The 25,957-nt window shown below is 39.3% G+C and overlaps 1 protein-coding gene across 1 annotated transcript in view; it reads right to left on the bottom strand.

The window, feature by feature from the left end:
• Positions 1-25,957, bottom strand: part of PIEZO2 (piezo type mechanosensitive ion channel component 2) — a 295,110-nt gene that overhangs the window by 117,308 nt on the left and 151,845 nt on the right. Inside the window, exons 5-6 of the mRNA XM_057397456.1 lie at positions 15,036-15,198; positions 529-739 (exon numbers count right to left, since the gene is read on the bottom strand). Coding sequence (XP_057253439.1) covers positions 529-739; positions 15,036-15,198 — 374 coding nt within the window. The remainder of the gene's footprint in view (positions 1-528; positions 740-15,035; positions 15,199-25,957) is intronic.

The following is a 25,957-nucleotide window of genomic DNA, read 5'->3' as shown; positions in this document are numbered from 1 at the left end:
TGCTGTAGCTGACTACACGGTACTAAATCAAATATCTTATAAAAAAGTTCGTTATATCATATTAAAACAGCTACTTTTAGTAACCATATCAGAAACCAACATGAAATCTGCTTACTGGCTTATCACTCTTTTCACACACTATCCAGTCAACCTATTTTTCTGTTTTTCCTTTTTGTTTTTTAGAGCTATGTAAATACAGTTCCTTTTTACATTAGGTAGTGTCAGAATTCACATTATAGTATATAAATATATGGTCACTTATAATATGCGACCATTCACCATTTCGTTATAACAGCAGCTGTGAAAGTCATATACAGCATGATAGGGCCACAAAGTATTTGTAAAAAATATTAAACAACTCAGCATATTCCAATGCCTGCCAAAATTTTAATTTAAATAAAATCAGCAGCAATTTCTTTTCCCTTAAAGATTTCCATTGTTACTCCCGCAGGTGCCAGAGTGCTGAAAACTCATTTGTTAAATGCATAATATAATGAGGTCTGGAGGAAATTTTTCAATTGCACCAACCTGCTGAACCAAGTAAAATTGTAACAACAACTTTTCCAGTGGTGATGATCATGTTGCCAATAAACTCCCTCAGTTTGGATGCTATGAAAGCAATTCTACGCAGCATTTTTAATTTCATGGTTTCCTCAAATTCTGCTTCACCACAGTCTTCATCATCCAGATCTTCTTCATACATCAAAGCATCATCTGGCTCTAACTTTTCTCTTACAGCCTAAAGGAGGAGGGGGGAAAGAAAAAGAGAATGCAAAAGAGAGATATTTTTTTAATTAAAAACCATGGATATATTATTTAGCAATAAATTATTGTAATTTTTGACTATGTGCAAGTAACGAGAATTAAAGAAGGTGTACTAAACCGAGAGCTGTACATTGATGGCTCCCATATCAGATTAAGGGCTGTCTCTGAGAAAGGCTGCAATCCTCCTACAACAGCCTGCTTATTCATTTTTATATGAAATTTGGTTTGCTCAGCATTCTTTCCATCTTGCTATTATCTGCTAAATTCCTCTTTACCTTAACAGCTTCAGGTCCAGTCACTAAGCCCAAGCGCCTTCCAGGTTCATGTTCCTCAACAAAACTCACTTTTCAAACCCTTCCCCATAAACCCTATCTCAGACTTCGAATGCAAACCCTAAAATTGAGCAAGTAGCAGTGATCTGAGTCATGGCAGCAAGGACTGAAATAAATGGATAGATAGTTCATTGGTGACTGAAGGGCAATTTGGGAGAGGAAAAAAATACACTAAGCAGAGTCTCGGGTAAAGAATGAGAAATGGTGAGATTAGCTGACGGTGAAAGAAAAGGAGAAAAAGTGAGCAGGAGAGAAGTAGTGAAAGCTTGAGTGATCTGCAACAGTTTAGCAAGAGAAATGAGACCAGTGCCTTAGAACTACACAATGGAAAAAGGAAAAGAAGGAAACGTGTAAAGGCCCCTCATACTTGAGTGGTTTGTTAGGATTTGGCAGTGGCCTTCACCATCAAGGCTCCATTGTATCTTGGAGACCAGAAGACATACACAGCTATTGAGTGATGCAGACTAAGTCATCAACCCATGGTGAGAATCTGCAGGATTAGCAAGAGGCCCACCCAAAGACACAATTTATGGAAAAATTAGTCACTCACAGACATATAGGGGCATATTTAAAAAAACCCAAAATAATAGTTTTGAGCCAGGTTCTCACTTGGGGTAATACAGAATAGCTTCTTTGGCACTAATCTGAACTTGTATTAGCTAACGTCAGTTCTGGCCAAGCAATATCTCTGCATGTGAAAGTAAGAAAGAGAGACTATTGGTATTTTTTACCAGAATGGCAGTTTTATATTTATTGGTGACATTTGGCAACAAAAAATTTCCACACCAACAGATAAGACTGCAGTAGGAACAGCTGAACTCTCAGGCTACTTAACCAAATTCTTCAGTACCACTTTGTTAGGTGGATTCCCAAAGGAACAAAATCCTCTGTGGACTCCTTCATTTCACCTCTAAGCCTGGTGCCAACTTTCTCCTTTTATTTTGAAGCATTAACAATGTTGTGAATGCCTAGAACAAGCCTGTCTATTCTCCAGTGTATCTATTTTACAGACAATGAAATACAGATGAAATACAGTAGGGCTGATCTGGGAAATCTACCTTTCTCTTAGACATATCCAGCTATTTCACTAGCTATACTCATTATAAATTTCATTTCAATTGCTCTGTTGTCACCATTCACTTATACAGCTCTCAGCACATGAATTGTTAGGTCCTTCTGCAAAATAATGGAGAGGAGGTGGCAGCCCAAACATGCAGTCATCACAGTTCAAGCCATGCAGCACAAAGAGGCATTCTGTTCATCACTGCTGCTCATATCTGAGCTCCTATCTAAACAGGAGCTACTTAAATATTCAGAAACAATGCTGACAGTAGGCTGAACAATACATTACACTTGCTCTTCTGTCACAGCTGTTTCAGTGAGAAAGCGATATAAACGGCAAAAGTTATGATCATTTCTGCTTGTGCTGTAATTACTAGATGAACCAGCTCCTCATTTAGTCCTTTCGGGCCCAACCCTGCTCTTCCTAGACTGGCTTTAGTGCTCTGTGCCTTGAGCTTAGTATGATCAGTGAACAGTGAAACCTTCAATAGTGTTCGTATCCCAAACAACAGAGAATGAGTGAGACTGCTGGCCATTTACAGGTCATGAAATGGCACACCTACTATACATGGGTCTGTGTGAAGGAGATCCTTATTTCTTCAGGTAGTGCTTTCAATTTGCTGAAGACAATATGCATTAAAATGTGGAATTACTGACAAAAATGTACAGGAAAATTTTCAAAACACGTAAGTTATTCCACAGGAGACTGTCAGGACTCATACCTCTATGAATAATACAAATCTACATTGATCATGAAGACAGGATTCATACATTTATTACAGCTTATGCTGAATTGGAGCTCTGTCTAAACTGCTGAGATAGCACTGAATTATACATATGCAGTAACAGAAAAGTCTGAAAATTCACAAAATAAAATAATGAAATGTTATCCATGCAGTAGAAAATGTTCTTGAGGGAGAATTAACAGAAATTTAAAAATTTAAAGTATGAATTGAAGGAAAATACGCAATACCATAGAACAACAAAATAAAAAGGAGGACATAGAATTCAGAAAAGCACATAGAAGCAGCCCAGTGAAAGATGGAACTTGATATCCTTTACTGTCTTTTCTCTCTACCTGCCTCCCTCACCTCAGGTGCCAAACATTCAGTTTCACACACCTTGATCTCCTCAAAATGGGCCTTTGGATTTTCCTATCACAATAACCAGGACTATAATTTTTTAACTTGGCCAGTCTAATCACTGAAGTTTCACTGATCTGAAGGACCCTTAGGCTACATTTTGTCTTAAGAGTTCAGTACTGACACAAATGACACAGCATCCCCAAGTAGAAGCACTAGGAAAGAGGGTATTTTGTACCAGGATACAGCTGAGAAGGAGATGATGGTCAAAAATTTCCATGGACTGAAGCTCCCACACTTGAAGCATAGTTAAAAACTTGCAAGGTGATGAGTTACCAAAGAAGCTAACTCTCCTTTTATTTACATTTTTATTTAGATATGAAAATATGGATTCCAAGTTCTGCAAAGAAGTTTAGACCTCACAAACACTCACAGGAAATGCAGAAAAACCTACTTCTGGTGTTACTGAGGTCATTTGCTGTTGGAAAGAAAACCTGAGCATTCTGAACCTCAGCAGATAACAAACTGATTTTGCAAGTTCTCCTTCCAAAACTACAAATGTCTGTTTGGAGTCAGGGTTCTTCAGCCACTTTCCTCAGTTTAAGACAAGCTAGCAAATGGGAGAACTTGATCATCAACAACAACCATAATCTGAAGTCCTAGAAGCCTTATCAGACACATACCATCTTGCAACTTTTCAGCACTGCCTGAATTACCAGTGATATGGCTGTGCAAGGACTGCCTGTTTTCAGAGACCAGGGCTTTGCACCAGCCTGGAATGGGTGGGTTAGCTTTGGCATCACTGTCTTCCCTATCTGCAAGTGCTTTTAAGGATAATACCTCAGTCCTTAACCTTATTCTGTTTACCTCCCAGTGGTGTCATTCATGATTATTTCAATGATTATTTCAATGAAAAGACTACAACAACTAAACAACTATAGGTTTGATGGTTTTCTTTTGTATACAAATGTATCTGTTTGTAATTCAGTATCCACGGTGAAGTCAAGTAGCTGAAAGGCCATGTTCCTTTCCTGAAGTAGCTGAAATGCCATGTTCCAGTGTATGTCAAAAAGATGACAAACTTTGGATTCCCCCACTCTCTTATTCACTGCCTGCCAACTGGATTATCTGGGATGGCTTTCCAGTTTCCCATACTGAGCACTAGAAATTGCTGAAGAAAAGTGAAGAGTGAACAGCTTTTACATCCAACATGGTGATAATTTGCCTGTTGCTTTAACACTTTCTGACGATTAAATAGCCACCTACGTACGCGCTCATCCCAGAACACCATTACTCCAGTCAGACTGTTTTGCAAAGCTCTTTTTACTATGTGGATTAGTCTAAAGCTACAAACCCATGCTACATAGGCTACAGTTAGAAAAATACTTTTACTTCCATAATAAATTACTTATTATGCAATTACAGGATCCCTGTGGATGCTGATTAAATCAAATAAACTCCTCCATTCAAGGAGTATAGCGCATTTGTGAAGCCATAAACATGTGTTTCCATGACCTTTGCTCTGCAGAGCAGGGCCCCAGGACTTTTTATAAACAAACTAAATGCAGTTTAGGTTTTTCAGCAATAGTGTGGAAGTCCCAGGAGTATTTATTGTACAATACTTTTTTAAACTGCCAAACTGAGATAGAAAACAGGCAAGGAAACAGTACAGCCTCTGTGGCAGCTATGGCTCCTACTATTGTGGCCAGGGCCAGAATGTCCATTAGCTACTTTGGGGGCTGCTTTATTAACATCCAACTTTTAAATGTTTCATCTGGTACAGTATAAACACTACCGCACAAAGATATCCTCTAGTCCCAGAGATGTATTTACTAACAGGAAGCCTCGAATCCAACCACCTAAAACCCATTCCTGCTTCAGGACACTCCTTGCTTAGTACCTACATTTAATGGCATTGTGTCTGTAAACACAAATTTGCTCATTTGCTGATTTTTTATTCTAGAGAGGACATGAACTAAACTCTTAACAAATTCACGAGAGCCCCAAAATTTAACCAATCAAAACTGTTACAACTAAGGGTATACAAGTCTCAGAACGGATACAACTCCCATCTCTGCAAATGTAGTGCATTAATTATCAGGACCTCTCCACTGCGCACTGCTAAGCTCACAAAAGTAGGTTCTCATGAGACTTCAGGTGCTTCCTCCTTTCAGTTGGCTCATAAATACTGTACAAATAGCCTCTTCTGCAGTATTTTGACACTTCCTCCCAGCCAGAACTAGGAAACAGACAGGAGTGAGAAAATGAGAAATAAGCCTGAGAAAAACATGTGAAGTTCACCAAATGCTATTAACATGTTGCTTCTAGAAATTTTAACTAAGGTTCAATGGATCCTGGTGTGTCATTTTATCAATTACCCATGTATTACATGGACATTTAAAAAGTTATAGAGATGCAGTGATAAGCCTCATTATCAAACTTAATGTCGAGATGACACTGTGTTTTCCAAGGGTCTGAATTGCAGATGGCAGAAATGCAACTTGCAATTAATTATATTGCACGGGAGCACTGCGGTACTCCCAAGGCAACCTGCTTGTCATGTGGTTATGCTCTGCAAAGAACCTCTGTGAAGGAAAGCATGAATGCAACCTCCTCAGGAGTAGTGCGTGAGTTCGCTGATTTAAATAGACTCTTGTTGCCTCTCAATTGCAATGGAGACTGCAGGGCTCACCCCAACACCCAACCACATCCCAGAGCCTGCTCCTTCCTGGGACCTCCAAGCAGCCTTATCTTTAGATACAGCTACAGGTATGCAGGTTTGGCACAAAGGCAGAGTGGTACATCATAGTAGATCATCTAATTTATTGCTGGTGATACCAGAGAAGTGCCTTCATGATCTGAATTAGCTTAAAGGTGCATGGTTTGGCTTGAAAAAACGAGACAAGAAGGAGCAAGCTACAAGGCAGACTGCATGGTCTGACCTCCTTCTGGCAATTTTAGTCAACCTTCACAAGAACTACTCTAGCTGTTGCATCCCATTTCTTTAAAGTCACCTGCATTGTCTTCATGCTGCCCTGCAGTTTGCATGCCCTGGAGCACACACTCATGGCCTCCAGCTGACACTGTTATTGTAAAAGCACGACTCTCTCTTTGGTAGAGAATTAAGATATCACTTACTATAATTATTTCTTCACCTCTAATCATAAATAATTTTTTTATTCTATACTTGTGATACAGTAGCACAGATGATTTACTAAGTGTCTTTTCTAAGTGTGTTCAAGCTGTTCCTATGCCCAAGTTTTTGGACTTCCTTTTTATTAAAAAACAAAACAAAAAACCAAAATCAAAACAAAACCAAGTTAATAAACAGTCTGGTTTAGGAATCATCTGAGATAAACTACTTGATTCAACTACACCAGCAGAACTATAGAAATAGACTATCTCACTCTCCCTCTACTATCACACTGGTTTAGTAAAATTGCCTCCATACTGCATAAGCCTGTGTATTCAATCTAGATGGAGCATATCACAACATGACTGAGTTCCTGTTTTTAAGCTTGCACTAAAAGACTTCCCCATCCTCACATCCTCCCCTTCCCCCCCCAAATGAGTCTTTAACTTTTATCTTCATAAATGAGATAATTACCTACCTGCTTCTAGGAGCAGAATATACATATATGTCTGTAGAAATGTACATATTTCTATAAATAAATATTTTCTGTATGTCTATATTTTATTTTTATGAATAATTATTTTGATAAAATAACCAAAATAACAAAATATTCTTCAGACAGACGTAGCTGCAAGTGCAAAAGCTGGAAAAGAAATTTAACTGCTACTTGGTTTACCACCAAAGGAACTGCAAGCCCTTAATGCAATATAAATGACTATATTTCTAACCTGCAGTCAATACTAAAACATGTCAAGGTAATCATTTATTGAATTTCCAATTTCGCAAAAAAGTGAAAAACTCCACAGTTGTTCTGAAAGTGTCGGCATGTGAGAAGGGGATTTCCCTGCTTTTCTGCCACAGAATAAATACAAAAAGTTTCCACATGAACAATTCCCACGTCATTCAATTTAAGCTGTATAGAAATGGGACTGCCTGGCAAGAGTATGTTCTGTAAGGTCATCTTGTGTGAGATACATACGGTGCTGACAGGGAGCTCAGGTGGGTCTAAAGGGGAACACCACTCTATATGTGGATAGGAGGTGCACATGGAGGGAGGGCTGCAGACTTCAAGCCAGGATAGACAAAGAAAAGCAGGTAACTTCAGGGGAAGACCATGCTCCATGAACTGATCAAGTGTGAGAAAATTACAGTGAACATTTTGGTAGTTGTGATATTAATGAGATAGAAGCATTTTGGAATTTAAGCAATAATCTAAAATGTATATGACAGCTGAATCGTTGAAAAGAAAAATGCTATATTAACTCTAAGTCTTGGAGATCTTAATGAAAAATTTTATCACTGGTAGATCTTAAGTGGGGTGAAGCTTAGGTTAAAGGCCCACAGAGTATTAGATGAATTCGCCAGGGATGTATCATCTGAAATAACTTTCAGTGTGCTTGCAGTGTTTGATAGGAATGAATGACATACACTTCCACAGTAAAATCTCATGTGGGAGAGAGTCATTTGTTACAGAAAAAAAGGATCAGCTATCTACTGGAAGCACACAGGGACAGAGGCATTTAGTGATCCAGAGGAAATGAAAAATAAATTAATAAAGACAAGCATAGTTCTGAAGCAGGATAACAGGACGGCAACTCATGAAATCCTGTATACAATAGACGTTGTACTGAGAGGGCCAAAGATTATTTCACTTCCCAATGTACCTATCACACCTGAGCAAACACCAAGTGATTTCAGCACAAGACTCACTCGGCCAATATGGAAATAGAGTTTCATATCTTCACTTCAGAAAGCTGTCAGGCATGTAAGCCAAATGGAAAAGAGAGGATAACTTACAGGCAGAGTTCAGTGGTTTGGCCTGAGATGATTAAACACTTTTTTTAGTGGAAAAGAAATAGGAAGAGCTGGGTTATGACTACAAGGCACAATTCAGTACAAACTCTGAATGAGTTAGTGCGGGTATGTGAAACAGCACAGCACCCATATGGAGTAATTCCTGGACCAAGAAATATACACATTGTACAATTATCCATCTTGTTAAGGACAATAAATAGCCCAACCATGGTTCTGTGGTTATCTGCAGTACTGCTTCAGCTCATACTGAAGTGGCTTGGTACTTCTCCAGTACCACCCTGAAGAGCCACAGATTACTGGGATGAACAGGAGAATGGGACATCCAGTCTAAAAGAGGATCCAAAAATACTCGTCACATATCATCTTGCAGAAAAATGTTTAAATAAATGTTTTCTTTCTCACAAAATATCAGAGAAATAAATGCTAGAGAGGGAAACAGTATATTGAAGCAAAACAGCAGAACTGCAAGGGTTATAATGCAGTTATGAATACATGTACAACCTAAATTAGACATTTTCTAACCACCAGAAAAGCAAAATTGCAGAACAGGGCCCTATCAGGAGCAATGGATGAAGAAAAATTGCCCTGTTTTCAAGATGGTGCTTTCTACCTTCCAGAGGGAATTGTGTGATACCACTGCTTGCAGTGGCAGCAGACTGAATTCTGTGACCCAGGAGATTCTTTCTCGTATTGTGTTCAGATCTACAAAGGCAAAATAATATTCCAGGTTTTTCATCACCTGGTTAACACCTCTGTATCTCATAAACTGGAATCGAGGACTATTCGAAGAGCAAACTAGTAACACCACTACAAAGCTGCCAGAAGAAGAATTTCGTCATGTCGTGTATCTAACCAAAACACAAGTGCACACCAAAGTTCCATGCTGAACATGCTAACAGCATTTGGTAATACAGAAGGTATTGCACTATGTATTTTTATGTAGCTGAGGCACTGCTGTAGTATAATTATATATTTGTGCTAAGACTTATCCAAAGACATGTGCATCAAACCAAGAAGCTAATGTAACTTGTAAACTTTTGACCCTTGTTAAGATGAGATGCATTAGAATTGTTACTGTGGGAGGCAGCTGGGTAAGGTCTGGCAAACTTCACCATTACAAACATCACAAGGGAAGCGATGAGAGCCTCACCTACTGTTTTTAAGCCACAAAAATAAGATTATTAAATCCTACTTACACCATGTTCAAAGCACACTAAAATCAACTGAGTTTGCACATACTCCAGAGGTCAAAACCAACGATATATTTATAACCAACCTGAAAAGGTAAGCCAATTTAAACAGAGGTGACAATGAGAAGGAAAAAGAAAAAGAATAAAAGAGGTGTCATCAGGAAGCTAAAAGAAGCCAGGAAGTTATAACTCTAAGAAGTTCTTTTTCCCTCTTTATCACATATTTTCCACAATAGCCATCATTTGCTGTTTCTGAAGAGAAGCAAACACTGAAGAAGTTCCATATGGGAAGAAGATGTTCAGAGAAATTAGGACCAAAAAGCCCCATATCAGTGAGAGCTAATCAAGTCAGGTGAATGTTTGATGCTGGTAAAACAAAACAATAAATCATGTCAGGAAAAATATACCCATCATAGGCTTTATGAAAAATGGGCACCATTGTAAAAAGCTCAAAGGATATCTCTGCATCTGAAGGCAAGAAAAATGGCAAGCTGCTAGGAAATACAAGGACTGGGATGCCAGACCTTTCTTGGAGCTGTGCTCTAAACTGAACTAATTATCCATATGGTACAGGACATCCAGATAATTGACACACTAGTAGAATTTTCCAACCCAACAATCTCTGAATCTAACAGTGACTGTCATAATACCATCATTTAAATCAACATTTACCTGAAATGCTGAGGCATTGATATTCCCTGTAGCTCAGGTGACTATTGCAGAACTATAGCTAGTTCAGAAAAAAGTAATGAAAATGACAAAAGAAACAGGAAAAAAGAACAGGGATTGCTTATCATTAAAAGGACATACATGCAAGATAATATGAGTTCCTTTATACCATCTCACTGTGTTTTATAACATGTAATACAAGGGACCTTTCATAAAATTAAAAAGTGTTAAATTTAAAGTAAAATTAGAGAGCACTTATTAAATTGTGGAAGTCCTTGCTTCACGACGCCACCAAAGCCAAGAAATTAATGAGATTTTAAAAGGGTCTGGATAATTATATGTTTAACAAGATTATCCAGAGTAGCTGTAATTAAAAACAACATTTTTTGGAACGGATTTGAAACCACATGTTTTAGAATTAAAGCCATTCTCTCACTAGGAGAGATCAGCATAAATTGTAATGTTAGATATGGAGAAAAAGGTATTCCCTTACTTGCTTACTGCCCTTATCCAGTAGGCAGCGGATACTTTCAGGATGAGGATACTGGTCTCAATGGGCTATTTCTAGACTAGGAAGTCCTTGGACAAGGCGTGGCATATTTGTAGCCTTCAGAGCCTATCCATTCTGTACTGTTAGGTATTGCAGTCACACCTGGAGACCTGGGCCATAAGAGAGCTTTTGATGTACTATGTGCCCATTATAGGTGCAGGACAAATAGCCAGATTGCTGTTTAGAAAGACACAGCATAGTCACTGTTTAGCAAGACAAAGGCAACTGAGCATTTTTAACTGCTCCTATTTGCCAAGGGACACAGAAGCCCAGAGACAGATAAAGTAATGGACTGGAGGACACACACCAAGTTTGTGGCCAAAGTGAAAGCCACACTGTTGTTTGGTTGTTTGTTTTTTCTTCTTTTTTTTTTTTTTGATCCCAAACAAATCTCTGCCTTCTGCAGAAAAAATAAAGGTGGAGGATCTGGGATCAAGCTTGCCTCAGATTATGGGACAACACAGACAGAAACAGTGGTCCCATTTGCTTTCTAGAAGATCATGGATAAGAAACAGGCTTGGATGGACAACACAGTAAGTGCCGTGGAAATCAGTTGTATTGAAGACTACAATTGTATATTCCGATAAAGATCAATACTCTTCTAAAGTTTAAGTTGTGCAATCTCAGAAGGATTTCCCTCCCCACCACTGTCACTTACAATATTAGGCAATTCATCCATAGTCAAAGAAAAAGCTACCTCCTTTCTGATACCTATCAGACTGTATATATACTGCATCTGCATTTTGGCATATAAAACACCATCTGCACCAAATCAGAAATGTCATACTTTCAGCTGCAGCTGGGAGTTAGCTGTTCTTTCTTACTTTCTTCCCCATTTTACACCTTGTGACTGGCATTGTGCTTTTCAGTATTTGCAGTCCGGGCCTGTCTCCAGCTGAATTCACCTGCTTTAAATTTTCTGAGCCCTAATAAAAAAGGCCTGCAGACACGTTTGCTCCAAGTGTGCAACCATTTAGGGGTGGTAATGAGTTGGACTGCAGCCTGGTATCTGGCAGACCTTCCTACTTCATGACTCACTGTTAATTAAAACCACACTCTTTGCTTATTCCTGGGATAGCATTACTTACAAATAATAGAGAGTCTCTCACTGCCTTATAGCTTCCTCCTCCCAGTTTTGTTCTGTAGAATATACTTTTCTGATGGAGATCTGTTTCCCTTGAAGCTGGATGTAGTGTAATGGTGAAGGACATCAATTTTTGGATGAATTCTTGTTGTCCTTAATTTGGATTCTGATATTTTTTCTTATTTTGAATTGCATCTCAATCCATGAGCAATCTGATCCATTGTACTCTACAGCTGGTTTCTGGAGGTGACTGCCATGACAAAGTACAGCGCATAACTGAGCACCACATACTGCCACTCGACTTCAGGCATTTTTTCAGCATGCCCATATAAAAAATGGAATGCGATGGATTCACACAGAGCAATGAAAAGGTCACTTTCAGAAGTATTAATTATTTAATGGGTTTTCTCCATAAATTTTGGAAGGAGTAGATAGATTAACCTTTCTTTTTTAATTAAGCCTGCTTCCATACTATTTTACTTTCGCCTGAAGCAAAGAGGTCTGAGAATTGCTAAATGTAAATAATTTCATGCAAAAAGGTAAAGCTGCAAGAAAAACTCCAAGACAAACTCTCTGCTTTTGCCTGGAAGTCACAATGCTGATTTCTTGATTTATAGAGCTATCTGTGGCTAGACATCTGGCAATCTGAAGTCACCTCTCTTATGGCTCTCTTGAGCCAGCCTGAACCAGTTGATGCATTCTTAACAAAATCTCATACCATGAATCTGTGATGCCTGGTAGCAGGAACTCTCAGAAAAAGCCCTTCGGCTCTGGAACTGGCTTCAGGGCTGGTCTAACAAATGCAGGACTATTTCCCTTGGAGGCACAGTACCAAACTCAACACTTCTCCTGAAGCGTTTGTTTGTAGGGGAGTTACTGCTGCAGCTCATTATGTGTTTTTTAATTCAATGGAGTTAACAGCATTAGTAGAGAGCTGCACCAACATGCAGACACAGGCATCAGTCAGCTAATACAGAATTCAAAGAACTGATCACTTACTTAGTTTTCCCTTTCCCAGTGTGCTTTACCAAGGAAGAATTGAGAGTTATCATGGGAAACTCACACAGTTTGGACCCATTTTAGATCATGCCAATATTCTCCCAAATTCAGACACTCAGCTACATGCTCTGCATATGCATTAGGTTCCTTACACGCAGTCCTGCCAAATACATATTCCTAGCAGATTCGGCTGCTTCTGCAGCCTCTTCCTAACTAGCAGAAATGATTCCAGGATGTTATGTGCAGGCACCTAGAAAGAGAAAGCTGACATTTGGAAAAATGTGTTTAATAGGTATTTAATTTTCCACTCTCCATTTCACTCCATTAAAAATCAAGCAGGTTATTCTGATGAAGATTCACCATTTCAGCTGTGAAGACCAGAATTCCTTACAGCATTGGGGATCACCTCACATGACAGAAACTCTTATCTTTTTTTTTTTTAATAAAAAATAAAATAAAAGCCTGTGACAGAGCTTTGGGTGTCACTAAATCTAAACATAGCTGCTGTGTTCACTAATACATACAGTTAACAGAACATAAATAATGTTTGCTGGGTTTTGATGTGAAGAAGTGAAATGTATTTACACAGATTTCTATTTGCCCAGTTCAGTATTTCCTTGCAGTCAAAGTTTTCTCCTTCTCCCCCACACTCTCCCTTTGTGGAATATTCTGGCCCATGTAGTTGCATTGGTGGACTGCCTTGAGATAGCTAGTCTAAAACCAGCCCAATATAAAGCTCTGTGCTATGTAACCACTGTTAGCTTATTATTTTCCTTTGCATTCCAGGCAAATGACTATTGCACCCTACCTGGAAGCCAGCACCCATCCTCTCCATGAGACTGAGCTCCCTTCAGACCCAGGCTCCAGGCTCAGGCTCACCTTTGAACCATACAAAAGGTAAGTATCCGAACTTCATAATCTAAATCCAGGGAATTTAAGAATGCACTTTTTGGTTTTTCTTTGGAGGTTCTGCTATCAGATTACTCCTGTTTTATGCACGTGCATGCTTTCTTTCCAGGAGATCAAGGGCTTCAAAAAATCCGTTAGAGGTCACTTTGGCAAAATGCAATCTTCTTTAAGAGAGACTGGCTGAACACAAAGCATGCTAACTAGCCACACTTCTTAATCCTTCAGATGCCTCCCCTTATGTGTACAGACCCAGACTGTAGCCTGCTGCTAAATCCATTTTGCACAGCTTCAACAATAGACATATCTGAAGCTGATAAAACCACCTTCCGGGAGAAGCAGCAAAACCTTGTGTATGCTCATCAGATTTAGGCCTACATATTCTCCAATGTGTAGTTAAATCTGGAATCTTCAGGCAAATCTCAGCTGCCAGGAGAGCCTTCAAGAATTACAGCTGCAACTGAGCATGAAGCACAGTCCTGATACCGATCTCTCACTTGCTAAAAACTCAAAGAGCTTCTGGCAATACCATAGTCCAGACAACATGGCAACAGGCAGAGAGGCTTCCTTCCCCGCCCCCAATGACACCAAAATGGGCAGCTGATCCCCCTAAATACTTCATCCACTTCAAAGTGCAATTTCTATTTGAAATAAGTTGCAACTGTTCCCCTAAAAATGGAGTTTTGAGAGTAAAGGAAGAAATATTCCACCCATATAAAAAAAAAGACAGAAAATGAGACCCAAGGCACACTAGACATTCTGATAAAAAACACGTTAAGATTAGTAGTAGGAATTTCTCTGCACCCTGGGCTTAATTCCCACTGCAGCTTTTTATATTATAAAATTGTCTCTCTCTTTCTGTGGATTTTTCTGCATTCAGTATCTCTTCTTCCCACTAGCAAAATATACAGCAAACGCATCAACACTTCCAGCTAATTCATTCCCAAAAATGATCCTCAAGATTATGCAGGATGACCACAGTTTGGTATAACTCCTTCCATGAACGTAAAACACAATTTCCCTTCCCTTCTCCTAAGAGTCTTTCTGATAACCACTCAGATGCTGCTGTTATTCTTCGATAACAACTTTGGAAATATGGATGCTATACAAGAAACTGAGCAATGTATGTAGAAAAATAACCTCAGACTCAGCCAACAGCTCTAGTGAAGAAACAATTTGTGATCAACCATTACGATCATTTCTTAAGTCAAAACGATTTGAAAAATTCAGTAGCATATCTACTACTTTTCATATTCTGCTTTGTTTTCGCAAAATAGTAACAACTGTAGCTTTTCCACTTTAAAAGCGATTGTTTAAGTTTCCTGAAAGTAAGTTCACTACTTAACACACCCAGTCCATGTAAAACCATTTCAGAAAGCATCTTAGACTGGAATGCCAAAGCTCACTCTTAGTGAAAAGCCATGCAGATAGAAAGGTGTATTTGATACCATTTCCTCATTTTCAAATTGCATGTTGCACTGTGCTGCATCCTCCGTTACTGGCTTCTGAAACATGTTGCGACAGATGAGCCATATTGCCAGACTAGCAATGGACATCCCAATATCTGGTACAAATATTCTGATCACGTTGCCAGCATCTGCTCCTTTCACACTGTATGGGATGAAAAAAACACACACAAAAAGGAAATGTTTGTTATTTCTAATGACATTTTCAACTGGAACAGAAAGTTAGCTTATGGCAAAGAAAAAACAACTAAAACACAGTCATAAGAAAATTTCACAATATGAGAAATATGAAGATGATCAAGGAACTCTAGGCAGACAGATATTTTTTCTCTCCAGAAGTACAGAATAAGTCATTATTCACTTGGGGCTAACATACACATATTTGAGTGATACACAGCATTTTGAATAACCCAATTCTGAATCCATTTTGTGGACAGCAACACAGGAACCGTCTTCAAATTCAACAAGAAAGATTTCAGCTGAGTTCCTAGAAGATCCATGTATACAAATCACAATCCCTTTACAGGCATCCTTTGCAAACACAACATCTCCACCAAGGTGGCCAAGCAAAGTGAAGACAGCAGTCATGTCACCCCTAAGTGTACCCTAATCATTCCTGGCACACAGAGGAATAAGCAGAAAGCCTGTAGTATTTTAATACGGTTTATTATGTTAACTGTTAAAATGTTTTGTTCAACCAGACCCTTTAAATACCTTTTTGGGTATTTAAGACTCATATTTAAGTACAAATATTCAAATACTAAGTGCTAGGTCCCCACCAAGAAAACATTTCTCCTCCTCTGAAAGATTTGCAAGGCTGGATAATTTCTATGTAGAAAAAAAACCTGCACTGCTTTATTGTGCAGATTCAATTGTTTAGGCTGGGAAATATGACTTCATGGGTTTGGATGTGGTGTCTGAATTTGATTCACTGTTAAAATGCAAAGCTTGGATTCAGATCTAGTGGCACAATGAACAATTTATTAAGATGCTACATAGACTTACTGAGCTTGTAACTCTTAGTGAGGGGATATAACATTAATTATTTGAAAGTGCACAGGATATACCTGCTAATCTTGACATAAACATATTTTAAATATGCAGCTCAGATTTTAATTTTACTTTAATTTTATTTAATTTTTTTATGGGGGTTTATGTCCATAATCAGTTATCAGAACAGGTGAGGCATCCGTATAGCCCCTTGGGCACAGGTCAGTATGCTAGATAGCTCTTCATAGCATAAACTGGTAGGAAACCTTGATAGGTTGTTTTATAGAAGCAGAAGAAGCACTTCTGGCTTTTCTTTACACTAGTAGTTTTGAAGCCTAAAAAAAAGCTATTTATGAAGGACTTACCTGCAATTGCTGTGATTAACTGCAGATTGACAGTGTCTAAAGTCTCTTATGTGATTACTACACAACCACTGTCAGGAATCTTGTTAGCCTGATTATTTGTCCAAGATCAAATCCGACATTTACATCATTGCTGCTGAGCCAGCTTTTCCACCGCTGTATAACTTGCAAAGTAACACATGCCCTAAGTGGGAACAGGGTAAGTGACCATGGCAGAGGCTTAGAAGCAGATGTTCTTTAAGATCTCTTCCATTCCTTCTCTCCCATTCCATCTCTCCCAAATGATTCTGGAATTCTGTTTGCTAGCTTTAATGTTTGTTTCAACAGGTACAAATGAGCACATCACAGGAAGGCGTGAGCAATATGCAGCTGTGTGAAATACTGTCCTGTAGTATGGTTATGAAATGAACCCAGAAGTATGGCTGAATTAGTTCAAAACATGAGAGGGAAAATTAAATCTCTAGCTCTTCTTGTTCCCATGCTCAGACACATACAGAGAATAAAACAAGGTGCAGCCTAAGGAAAACAACTTTGCTTTGATGGAAAACAACAATTAAGCTTTGATGTTGCAGCTTCTTTTAAAAGAAAGACATTGCAATCATGCAACCAGATAACTTTCTCCTCTGATGCTCTTTGCTGTTACAGATTAACCCTGAATGGTCGCACTTCTACAGCAGCTGAGTAGCTTGAAAATGTTTTGCTAATGGCTTCAAGTTGTATTGAAGCAGAGAAAAAAAAGCCACCAAAAAACAACTCATTGAAAGGCTTGCAAAAGAGTTAGACAGCAAAGTCCTTGCTGGAATTCTTGCATGTTTCTTGTGCTGCGGCTTCAAACAAAGCATGCTGTAGAGTCAACTGCCATGACAGCAAAGCCGATCTGTTTAACTTTATAGAAAACACAGGCTTGGCATGTGTCAGTTCAGTTTGCAGTGTTGCAGCCCATACTGTCACTGAAGATTAGCTAGGCAAGGCACTGAGTCCGCACTTAATCCTTTAGCAGAAAGCAGTGAAAAGTACATGTTTAATGAACCTAATTCCTAACAAGGTTTCACAATAACAAATTAGTTTCACTCATCCTGACTGTTATGCTGAAACCTGCCTTTTAAAGCAGTTTTACTAAATAAGTGGCAATAAAATCTGAATTCTTGATTCCAAAAGTATTACTCAGGCATTTTTTAGAAAGAGTTGTGAAAAAACCCTGAATCCAGTATTAGTTAGTGTAAGAGCAGTATACATTTGCTAGGCTCATATTGAAAAATGTATCAGATTACTTCTGTACAATACTCTGTAAGTGCGCTTTTTCTGTACAGTTATGGAGTCCCACCTAAAATTAATTTTGCATCACTTCTGAACTTAAAGCACAAGTCTTTCAGATCCAACCACTCACACACACACAATTTCAGAGGTGGTAGCCTTCAAATACCGCTGCTTCTTAGTTGCACCAGCTTCTCCTTCCTCACACTGTACTCCTGTGGAGCCGCGCTGGGTCTTCCTTCACATATCCCCCTCCTCAGAACAAGGAGAGACCCCTGTGGGAGCACTGCCTCTACTGTGGCTCATATTTCTTTCCAAAACAAATTCTTCTGATCTTTCAAAATAAATAATTTAGAATGTTGTTATGAAAGATGTGATGTACAGTTCAGGCTAGCAATAGAAACCACAGAGCAGGGAAAAATTCTGCACATGAATAGTTTATCCATCAAAACCAGACACAAATGTATGCTGTCCCTGTCTCCCCATAAAAAGGAAAACAAATTGACCTCAGTGTGATAATTAAAAAGGAAACAAAAGATCACTTGAAAATAGGAAATGTATATTCTTCTGCAAAGCAGAATAATAAACTGCTTCATTTGACCCCAAGCAATTTGCTCCTCAGTTTCTCACAGCAACAGCTAAAACAAAAAACAGTTATTCCCACTTGTTATCTCTGGCAGTACAAAAAAGAATGGTAAACACTGTAACCATTCCACAAACATTTCACACTTTATTTGCGCATTCACACGTGGTCATATTTTGCATTTGATAACAGTCTGTGCATTGTGCTCTTTGCTCCAAAGGAGGCTCTCCAAAGACAAAGTTAAAACAGGAAACCTATTCAGGAGATCTCTGAAAGAAACAGCTTTTTTTTTAATCCCTGCAAGAATCACTGTACAGTGAACTGGTCATAGTCCTTCATCCACTAGTGCAGCATCATTTATTCACCTAAACTAAGTAATATACCCACAGCACAAATTTAACTGTAATAGGTATCTCTTATTGAAGCCTATAATAACTCAGCCAGAAATGTTCTGAAATAGAATTACAGTGAATGGCAGCTTTAGAATGCTTTTCACCCTCTTCCATTCTTTCTTACAGGACAAGGAAGAAAACAGGACAACCCACCACCCCCTCCTTTCTAGAATAACCACTTCTAATCAATTAGAATTATTCATCTCTTATTGAATGCACAAAGGTTTAGTGAGCACTGAAGTGTTAATACTGCCTTACCTTGCCTGATTTCATTTCTTTATAATGGCAGACACATTACTTTCCTCCTTATTTCAGGCTTACAGAACAAAACCAGAAAAGCAGCAGAGCTATTAGAATTCAAATGACTTCAACAGAGAAAAGAAAGTAAAATATATAGTAACACATCTCTAAAGCAATACGCATAATATTACATAAAATGTTCCACATATAGGATGAAAAACAATGGTCTTTGAACTCGAAGTATTTAATATTCTGTTGCAAACTAAAACTGGGAAAAAAACCCAACCAGCCTTTCTTAAACAGAAGCCAAATTAATTCAGCATCAGCAAAAGATCACAATGTTAAGTTTATGTTAAATGATTAATCAGACAATGCCTCCAGATTGAAAATCCTGATTTTATATTGTACACTGGGTAAGCAAAGTATTTCAAACTTTAATTTTTGTCATAGTTTCAAAAATTTCTCATACGCCTTATCCACTGCATACAATACCATCTTTTCTTCTCTCCCCTCAGGAGTTTTCTGTAGCACCTTGTTTACTTTCTAACTAATTGATTTAATGAAACTGCAATTAGGTAACACTATACTAAAGTTTACAGGTGATAAACTAAGGAAGAGGTGCATAGATGCTAATACTTTCCTCTCATCTTGTTTGGTTCATGTGGAACATTTGATATTTCCAAGTCAATCTATTATTTCAGAGTGATTTGTGTAACACTGTAGATATGTACAGCACAGCTCCCATGGGCTTCATCAGTAACTGTAGTCACTTGTATTGGAGACAAATCACACCAAAGAATCATAAGCATGGGCCACTGGAAATGTGGACTGGCAGTATCACACAGGTGCTATGTGGTACTATGAATGATCCCTTCATTCGTCACTAGTATCCTCTCTATGATCCAAAAAGAGTGGAAACTTTGAGGATACCAAAGGGCAGAAACCGGGCTGCCTTGGAGATGTGCTTGCTGATCCTTACTGTTGGGTCTTGGGGACGGCTGCTGAGCACTGTTAGGTCTGCCTTTAAGCCTTTCCTTACCTAATGCTCATTCACAAATTGAAAATAAATTACATTGTCAAAACCAAAATACAAACTTATTAATATCAGTATCTACAGGACTGTGCACGATTGCTCTTAATCTTGCACTGCTTTAATGTGACTGTCCTATCAGTTTATGCAGATCATGAAACATCTTTTACCCCAAATACCTGAAGTTGCACTTTGAGGGAATTTTGGTCATGCAAAGTAAAAGAGTGGGAGGAAGAGGGAAGCAAAAAATGAATAGAAAACTACTTATAAAAACATTTAGCATGCACTGACCTACCCAACATACAAGTTCAAAGAGCTCCTGAAGTATTTGTAAAATCTTAATCACCACTTACAAACAAGGTCTGCATGAATTCAAAAACCAAAAGTACACTTTGCTTTCTTAGGAAAGACACCTTGAAATGAAGAACACCTTCTGTATTGCAAAAGTGCTTAACCATGAATTAACCAAACATTTGCTTTCCAAACACTGCTATGAAGAGAGAGAGCAGCTATTTGAAACTCAATGCACATCGCCAAGTTTTTGGCACTACATTGCTTGCATAAAACATTCAACATTAAGAAATTATGGATGTGTGCAATATGTAAATCATTGGTTCTTTTTTAAACCACCCACTGTTTCTTGTTGTTCACTGATCTTCTAATAAAGGAGAAATTCCAGCTTGCCTAGGGCAGCACACAGAAGACGTAAAATTCAGCTGGGATTTTGCAGCTATCACGCAAAGCGCTCAGCTGTGTTACTGCCAGACTCATGACAGTACAACATCCAGCTCTCTTTGCCCACGTCCCCCAGCTCCAGATGTGGAGCAGGACTGATGTTGCACAGGCAAGAGGAAGTGAGCACATTCCCCTCCACACCCATGGTGCTGTGCATGCCAGCCCACAGTGCTGTGGAAATGACAAGCCCATCCACAGCACAAATTATTTCGGGTCAAAATGGGAATGTGATCCGAGATCGAGCAGAGCCAAGAGAGCAGAAGAGACCCAAGGATGCCTTAGCTTCCAAGATGCCTTGGTCTGAAATCTTCAAAAAGACTTTTCATTGTGAGTATGTACACTTTTCACTTGCTTCTCACTTACATATACATTGTATAGGGATTTGGCTAAAGAATTCAGTATTCACTGATCACTGTAAGACAGTCACAGTTAAATCTGACCATAATGCTCATAAATACTTGGTGACTGACGGCAAAGTGTTTACATAAAGGCATACAGATATCCATATGTTCCACAATATTCCTGACTAAGAGAAAGTGCTGAAAAGACTGAAGCAAGCTGACAAGCAGTAATTATTTCAAAACATATTTGCTCCCTTTTTCTGCAGCTTTCGCTGCTTGGAACATGAACAGATCATCATTTCAAACTACTTTTTATTTCATTCTATAGCCAGCATATAATATAATCACAGAAAGTAAAAGACATGTATAGATTTTCCAGTCAGCTGCAGATGAGGAGGGAAGAGTATTTCCCTCAATTACAGCAAGTGACATTGTAAATTACTGTTATTTTACAAAGCCAGATTACCCTCAATACAGTGTAAAGGCACACAGGCACTGCCACAGTTCGAGCTGGAGTGCCCGTTGCACTCCAGTGACTGCATGGGGGACCTCTCCACACCCTATTCCTAATTCAAAACTAGACAAGTGCTACATTTGCATGGATGGGATCATTCACCAAGACCCTCAGTTCTTCCACGTGAAATGTTTCCCAGTCTACCCTCCTTGCCTTGGACATGTCATTTCTCATCATCAAGCAAGACATGACAAAGCATTGTCTAACCTTCCCCACCATCATCATCTGCTTGAAAGTCCCAGTGATTAAGAGGCAAAAGCACATGGGCATTGCAGGAAGCAGACTCCAGCCAAGAGGGGTGTGTGGGAAACATCCCCTCTCACTCCCCAGCTGATTTCCTTTAAAAGTGGCCAAAAGAAAAACCCTATTTACCCTTCATGCACATTGTTTAATTCCACAGTATCAAGTTGAAAAAGAAGAGTAGTAGAAATCAGTGTCAAACTAAATGTCCCAACACCCTGAGATATTGCTTCTTGTTTTTCTGTAAATGGAGCGTATGATGCAATTCCTGAGTGGCAAGGACCCCTTGTACATGTGGGAGGGCAGAGGACTAGTTCCCCGCACAGCCTAAGGCTAGCTGCTCAACAGCTGGGATGTGGGGCCGCCAAAACCTCCCTCAGGTGTGGGAGGCAGCCGTGGTTGGGTTTTGCCAGTGTTTGAGACTCTTACTTTGCCTGAGCATTGAAAAGGACCAGACTGCACAGATCCAAATAGCGCAAAAATGAGCTGAAGTTGAGTGCCCCCGCTTTTTACCTCCAAGCTGGGTGCCCTGTCTTTAGCACACTGCAGCAGGCTGGTCAGATGCTGTATGTGGTATTTTAGTACTGCACTGGCCACAGGCCTCCTTGTGTTGCATGTGCCAATTGCTATTTGGAGATCTCACATGATTTATTCATGAACAAAACCCAGCAAAACCAAAACAAAAACCAAAGCCAAACTGTTAAGCATGTGTCCTAGAGAGTTTTTGGATACTAATTGCAATGCTGATTGCTCTCCAGATTAAAACAAAGACTGGATCACATTCTGCTGCTGGTGGGTTTACTACTGTATTGCTCCCAGCTACCACTGTACTGCAGGAGGCTGAGCTGTGCCAAGAAAAACACTGACAACAGTCTCAACTCAAGTGCTCAAACAACGCAAGTCATAAAATACCTTCTATCAGACGTTTGTTTCCATTGAATCCCTAAATTAAATGGCATGAGAAAAGTTAGGTGAAATTAATTTAGCTGAAAAGAAAATAAACACACAGGGTGGCAGGAAACGAGCAGCCTGAAAACCTAATGCAAACAGTTGGATAAATAAGATTCCTCCTGAATGGAGATGACTTCTGAGAGGATCTTATGCCATTGCTGAGGCAGCCCAGACCATTAGATCAACATGAAACAATGAGATGCTTCAGAGGGCGAGAATTTTAAATGGAAATTATACAGTTGTCCAAGCACAGAAAAAATTTCTTCTCACTTGCAATTAGCAAGGAAAATATATCTGAGGTACAAAATCTAGCAGTAGCAATGAAGCCTCAGTTAGAGATTGCTCTGCCATCACTTCCCCTTCCTTCAATTTTGTGACACTCCCTTACTTGTCACAGCATCTATTAATCTGTAGGCACCTAAATGACGTAAGGTTGCTCTTCTTTTTGCAAAGTAATGCTGTTAGGAAGGACATAGAGTAGTAACAATGTAGTTGTCAGCTTTTGGTTTCAATGTGGTAGAAATTGGTTATTTTCTCATTAAATTACTAAAAATATCCATGTTCAACTTTAAGCTTCATTCCTCTTTAATCTCACTGGATTGCTGACTGCATGTGTGCTGCAGTTATTAGCAGAAAGTAAATTTGCCAACCTGATTTATATCCCTGTTAAGTTGTTTTTGTTTTTTAACCACCGGTGTCACATAAAAAAAGACTAAAAGCTGCCACCATGGGATTTGGGAATTCTCCTGTCATAATAATTCCCCTATCATATGCAGCCAGTGTAACACTTTTGTGGAGGGCACTGGCAGAGAACTATATCAGGATGAAAGTGGTGCTCTGATAACATGCTAGAATGAATCACCCCCTTCCACAGCTCCCTCTCTTGAAAGTCTAGCCCTCCTACCAGAACCGAACAAAACAGAAGTATTTCAGTTGGGAAGAATGTACAACGAAGTTGGAAGGGGCTTAACAACGATCACTAATCCAACTGTCTGATCACTTTAGGGCTGACCATGTTTTTAAGGGCATTGTCTAAATGTGTCTTAAACACTGACTGCTTGGGGCAATGATCACCTCTCTAGGAATCCTGTTCCAGTGTTTGACCACCCTCTTGGTAAAGAAATGCTTCCAAGTGTTCAGTCTGAACTTCCCCTGATGCAGCTTTCAACCGTTCCCACATACGTTACCACTGGATCCCAGGAAGAAGAGATCAGCACCTCCCTTTCCACATCCCCCCTCTGGAAGCTGTAGAGAGCAATGAGGTCACCCCTCAATCTCATTTTCTCCAAACTAGACAAGCCCAAAGCTCTAAGCTGCTCCTCACAGGTTTCCTCAGGTCCTTCCACTAGCTTTGTTGCCATCCTCTGGACGTATTCAAGGACCTTCATGTCCTTCTTAAACTGTGGGTCCCAGAACTGCACGCAGCACTCAAGGTGAGGCTGCACCAACAATACATCAGGAAATACTAGATGCACCAGGGTCTCTTACTTTTTTTCTGAAAGCATTGTTTTTAATTATTGTCATCTTCCTGCCTTAGACTTCAACACTGTCTACTTTAAAAATAATCCTGTTTTGACCTACTGGGTTTCAGATTTCTCACTCAACGTTCTAAGAAGAGGAATCACCCTCTCTCTGCTCACTAATTAAAATTGTCCTTATGTGTTCATGTTATTAATATTCCATATTAAGCTGAATGGCAATCAGCGTCTTGCAAACGTGCACAAAATTGAAGCATGTGCCGTGAGAAGCTGCCAAGTTATTGCCTGTACTGTTCTTAATGAGTGAGGGGTGGGAATGGCATAAAAAGCCTCTGACTACTTCTACTGAAATTTTACTGGTCACTTCTGCAAAACATCAGTATTGCCAGAGTAAGTCCCAGATCAGAGACAGGACTGAAGGAGCAGCTGGAGCCTATGAGCATGATTTTGCAAAGGAATGTGGCAGAGTATGTGTTATTTCCAACTCAGGAATTCCTCTCCAGAGATCCTCTCCAAGGACGTTCACCTAGAATACAGACTTGAAGAAAGCAAGGTAAAAAAATCATGATACTGCTGCATAATGATCTACATTAGGGACTGTAGTGATAGGACAAGGGGTAATGGGTTAGAACTTCAACAGGGGAAGTTTAGATTAGATATAAGGAGGAAGTTCTTTCCTGTTAGGGTGGTGAGACACTGGAATGGGTTGCCCAAGGAAGTTGTGAATGCTCCACCCCTGGTGGTGTTCAAGACCAGGCTGGACAGAGCCTTGGGTGGCTTGGTTTAGTGTGAGGTGTCCCTGCCCATGGCAGGGGGGTTGGAACTAGATGATCTTAAGGTCCTTTCCAACCTTAACTATTCTATGATTCTATGCTGTCTGCGATTAACAAAGCTGAATCTCACTTTAGATTCCTAAAGAACTGTTTCCCCAAAACACAAGGCATACCAGAAACAGTGAAAAGAGACAGACTATGATGCTGTTTCAGAGACTTCATTAAAAGTTAATAGAGATCTTTGTCTTTCAAAGTTTTATTTTCTCTTGGACAGTAATGAGTAGGAGGATAAAGTTTCTTTGCTCACTCATTTTGCCATGGAAAGAGAGAGCCAGATGATCAGCTGATACCAATTACAAATTATTGGTCAAGATTACAGAAGGAAATGAAATATGGGGGCAGACCGATCTGATTTCTAGCAACACTGAACTGCAGCAGATGTGAGCATCAACTCCTGCATCTTTTCCTTCCTCCTACGTCTTTTTCTTCTCTGAATGTTAGCCCATGAAGGGAAATCTTGGCTCTTCAGTACGGTCCCATAATTCATCCACATTTCACAATAATAGTATATATTCCTTTGTGTTCCTACAGCGTGCAGAGGCCACATGAGCTCCCACTGAAATGGGGGTGTTAACCTCTGCTCCATTTTTCTCATCATATGCATATGGAAAAGACTATTTACTGGCTGCTTGGAAGAGTCAGTACAGAACATCTAGTCATGTCAAAAAAATGGGAAAATCCCTATACTATCAAGCTGTCTTCCAGAGTTAGATTATTTTTTCAACACAAATCTTACTTGCAGAAATAAAGAAACCTCACTCATTTTCTCAATTTATTCTGATTAATTATTCACCAGTTTACGCTGTTGCACGTTAGCTCACCATTTGCCCAGAGTATTTAATAATAACCTTCCATTTCTATGTAAGGCATACTAAAATTTTCTTGTTCATTCAGCTACTTTTTTGCATACATAAAAGGCCTTCATGTACCTGATATTATTTCTCTTAGTTTTATAGTCACT

This window comes from Pezoporus wallicus, unplaced genomic scaffold, assembly GCF_028554395.1.
Source record: "Pezoporus wallicus isolate ANWC-B61680 ecotype Strahan unplaced genomic scaffold, APGP_CSIRO_Pwel_v1 contig_227, whole genome shotgun sequence".
Taxonomy (NCBI): Eukaryota; Metazoa; Chordata; class Aves; order Psittaciformes; family Psittacidae; genus Pezoporus; species Pezoporus wallicus.
This window is presented reverse-complemented; position numbering and strand designations above follow the sequence as displayed.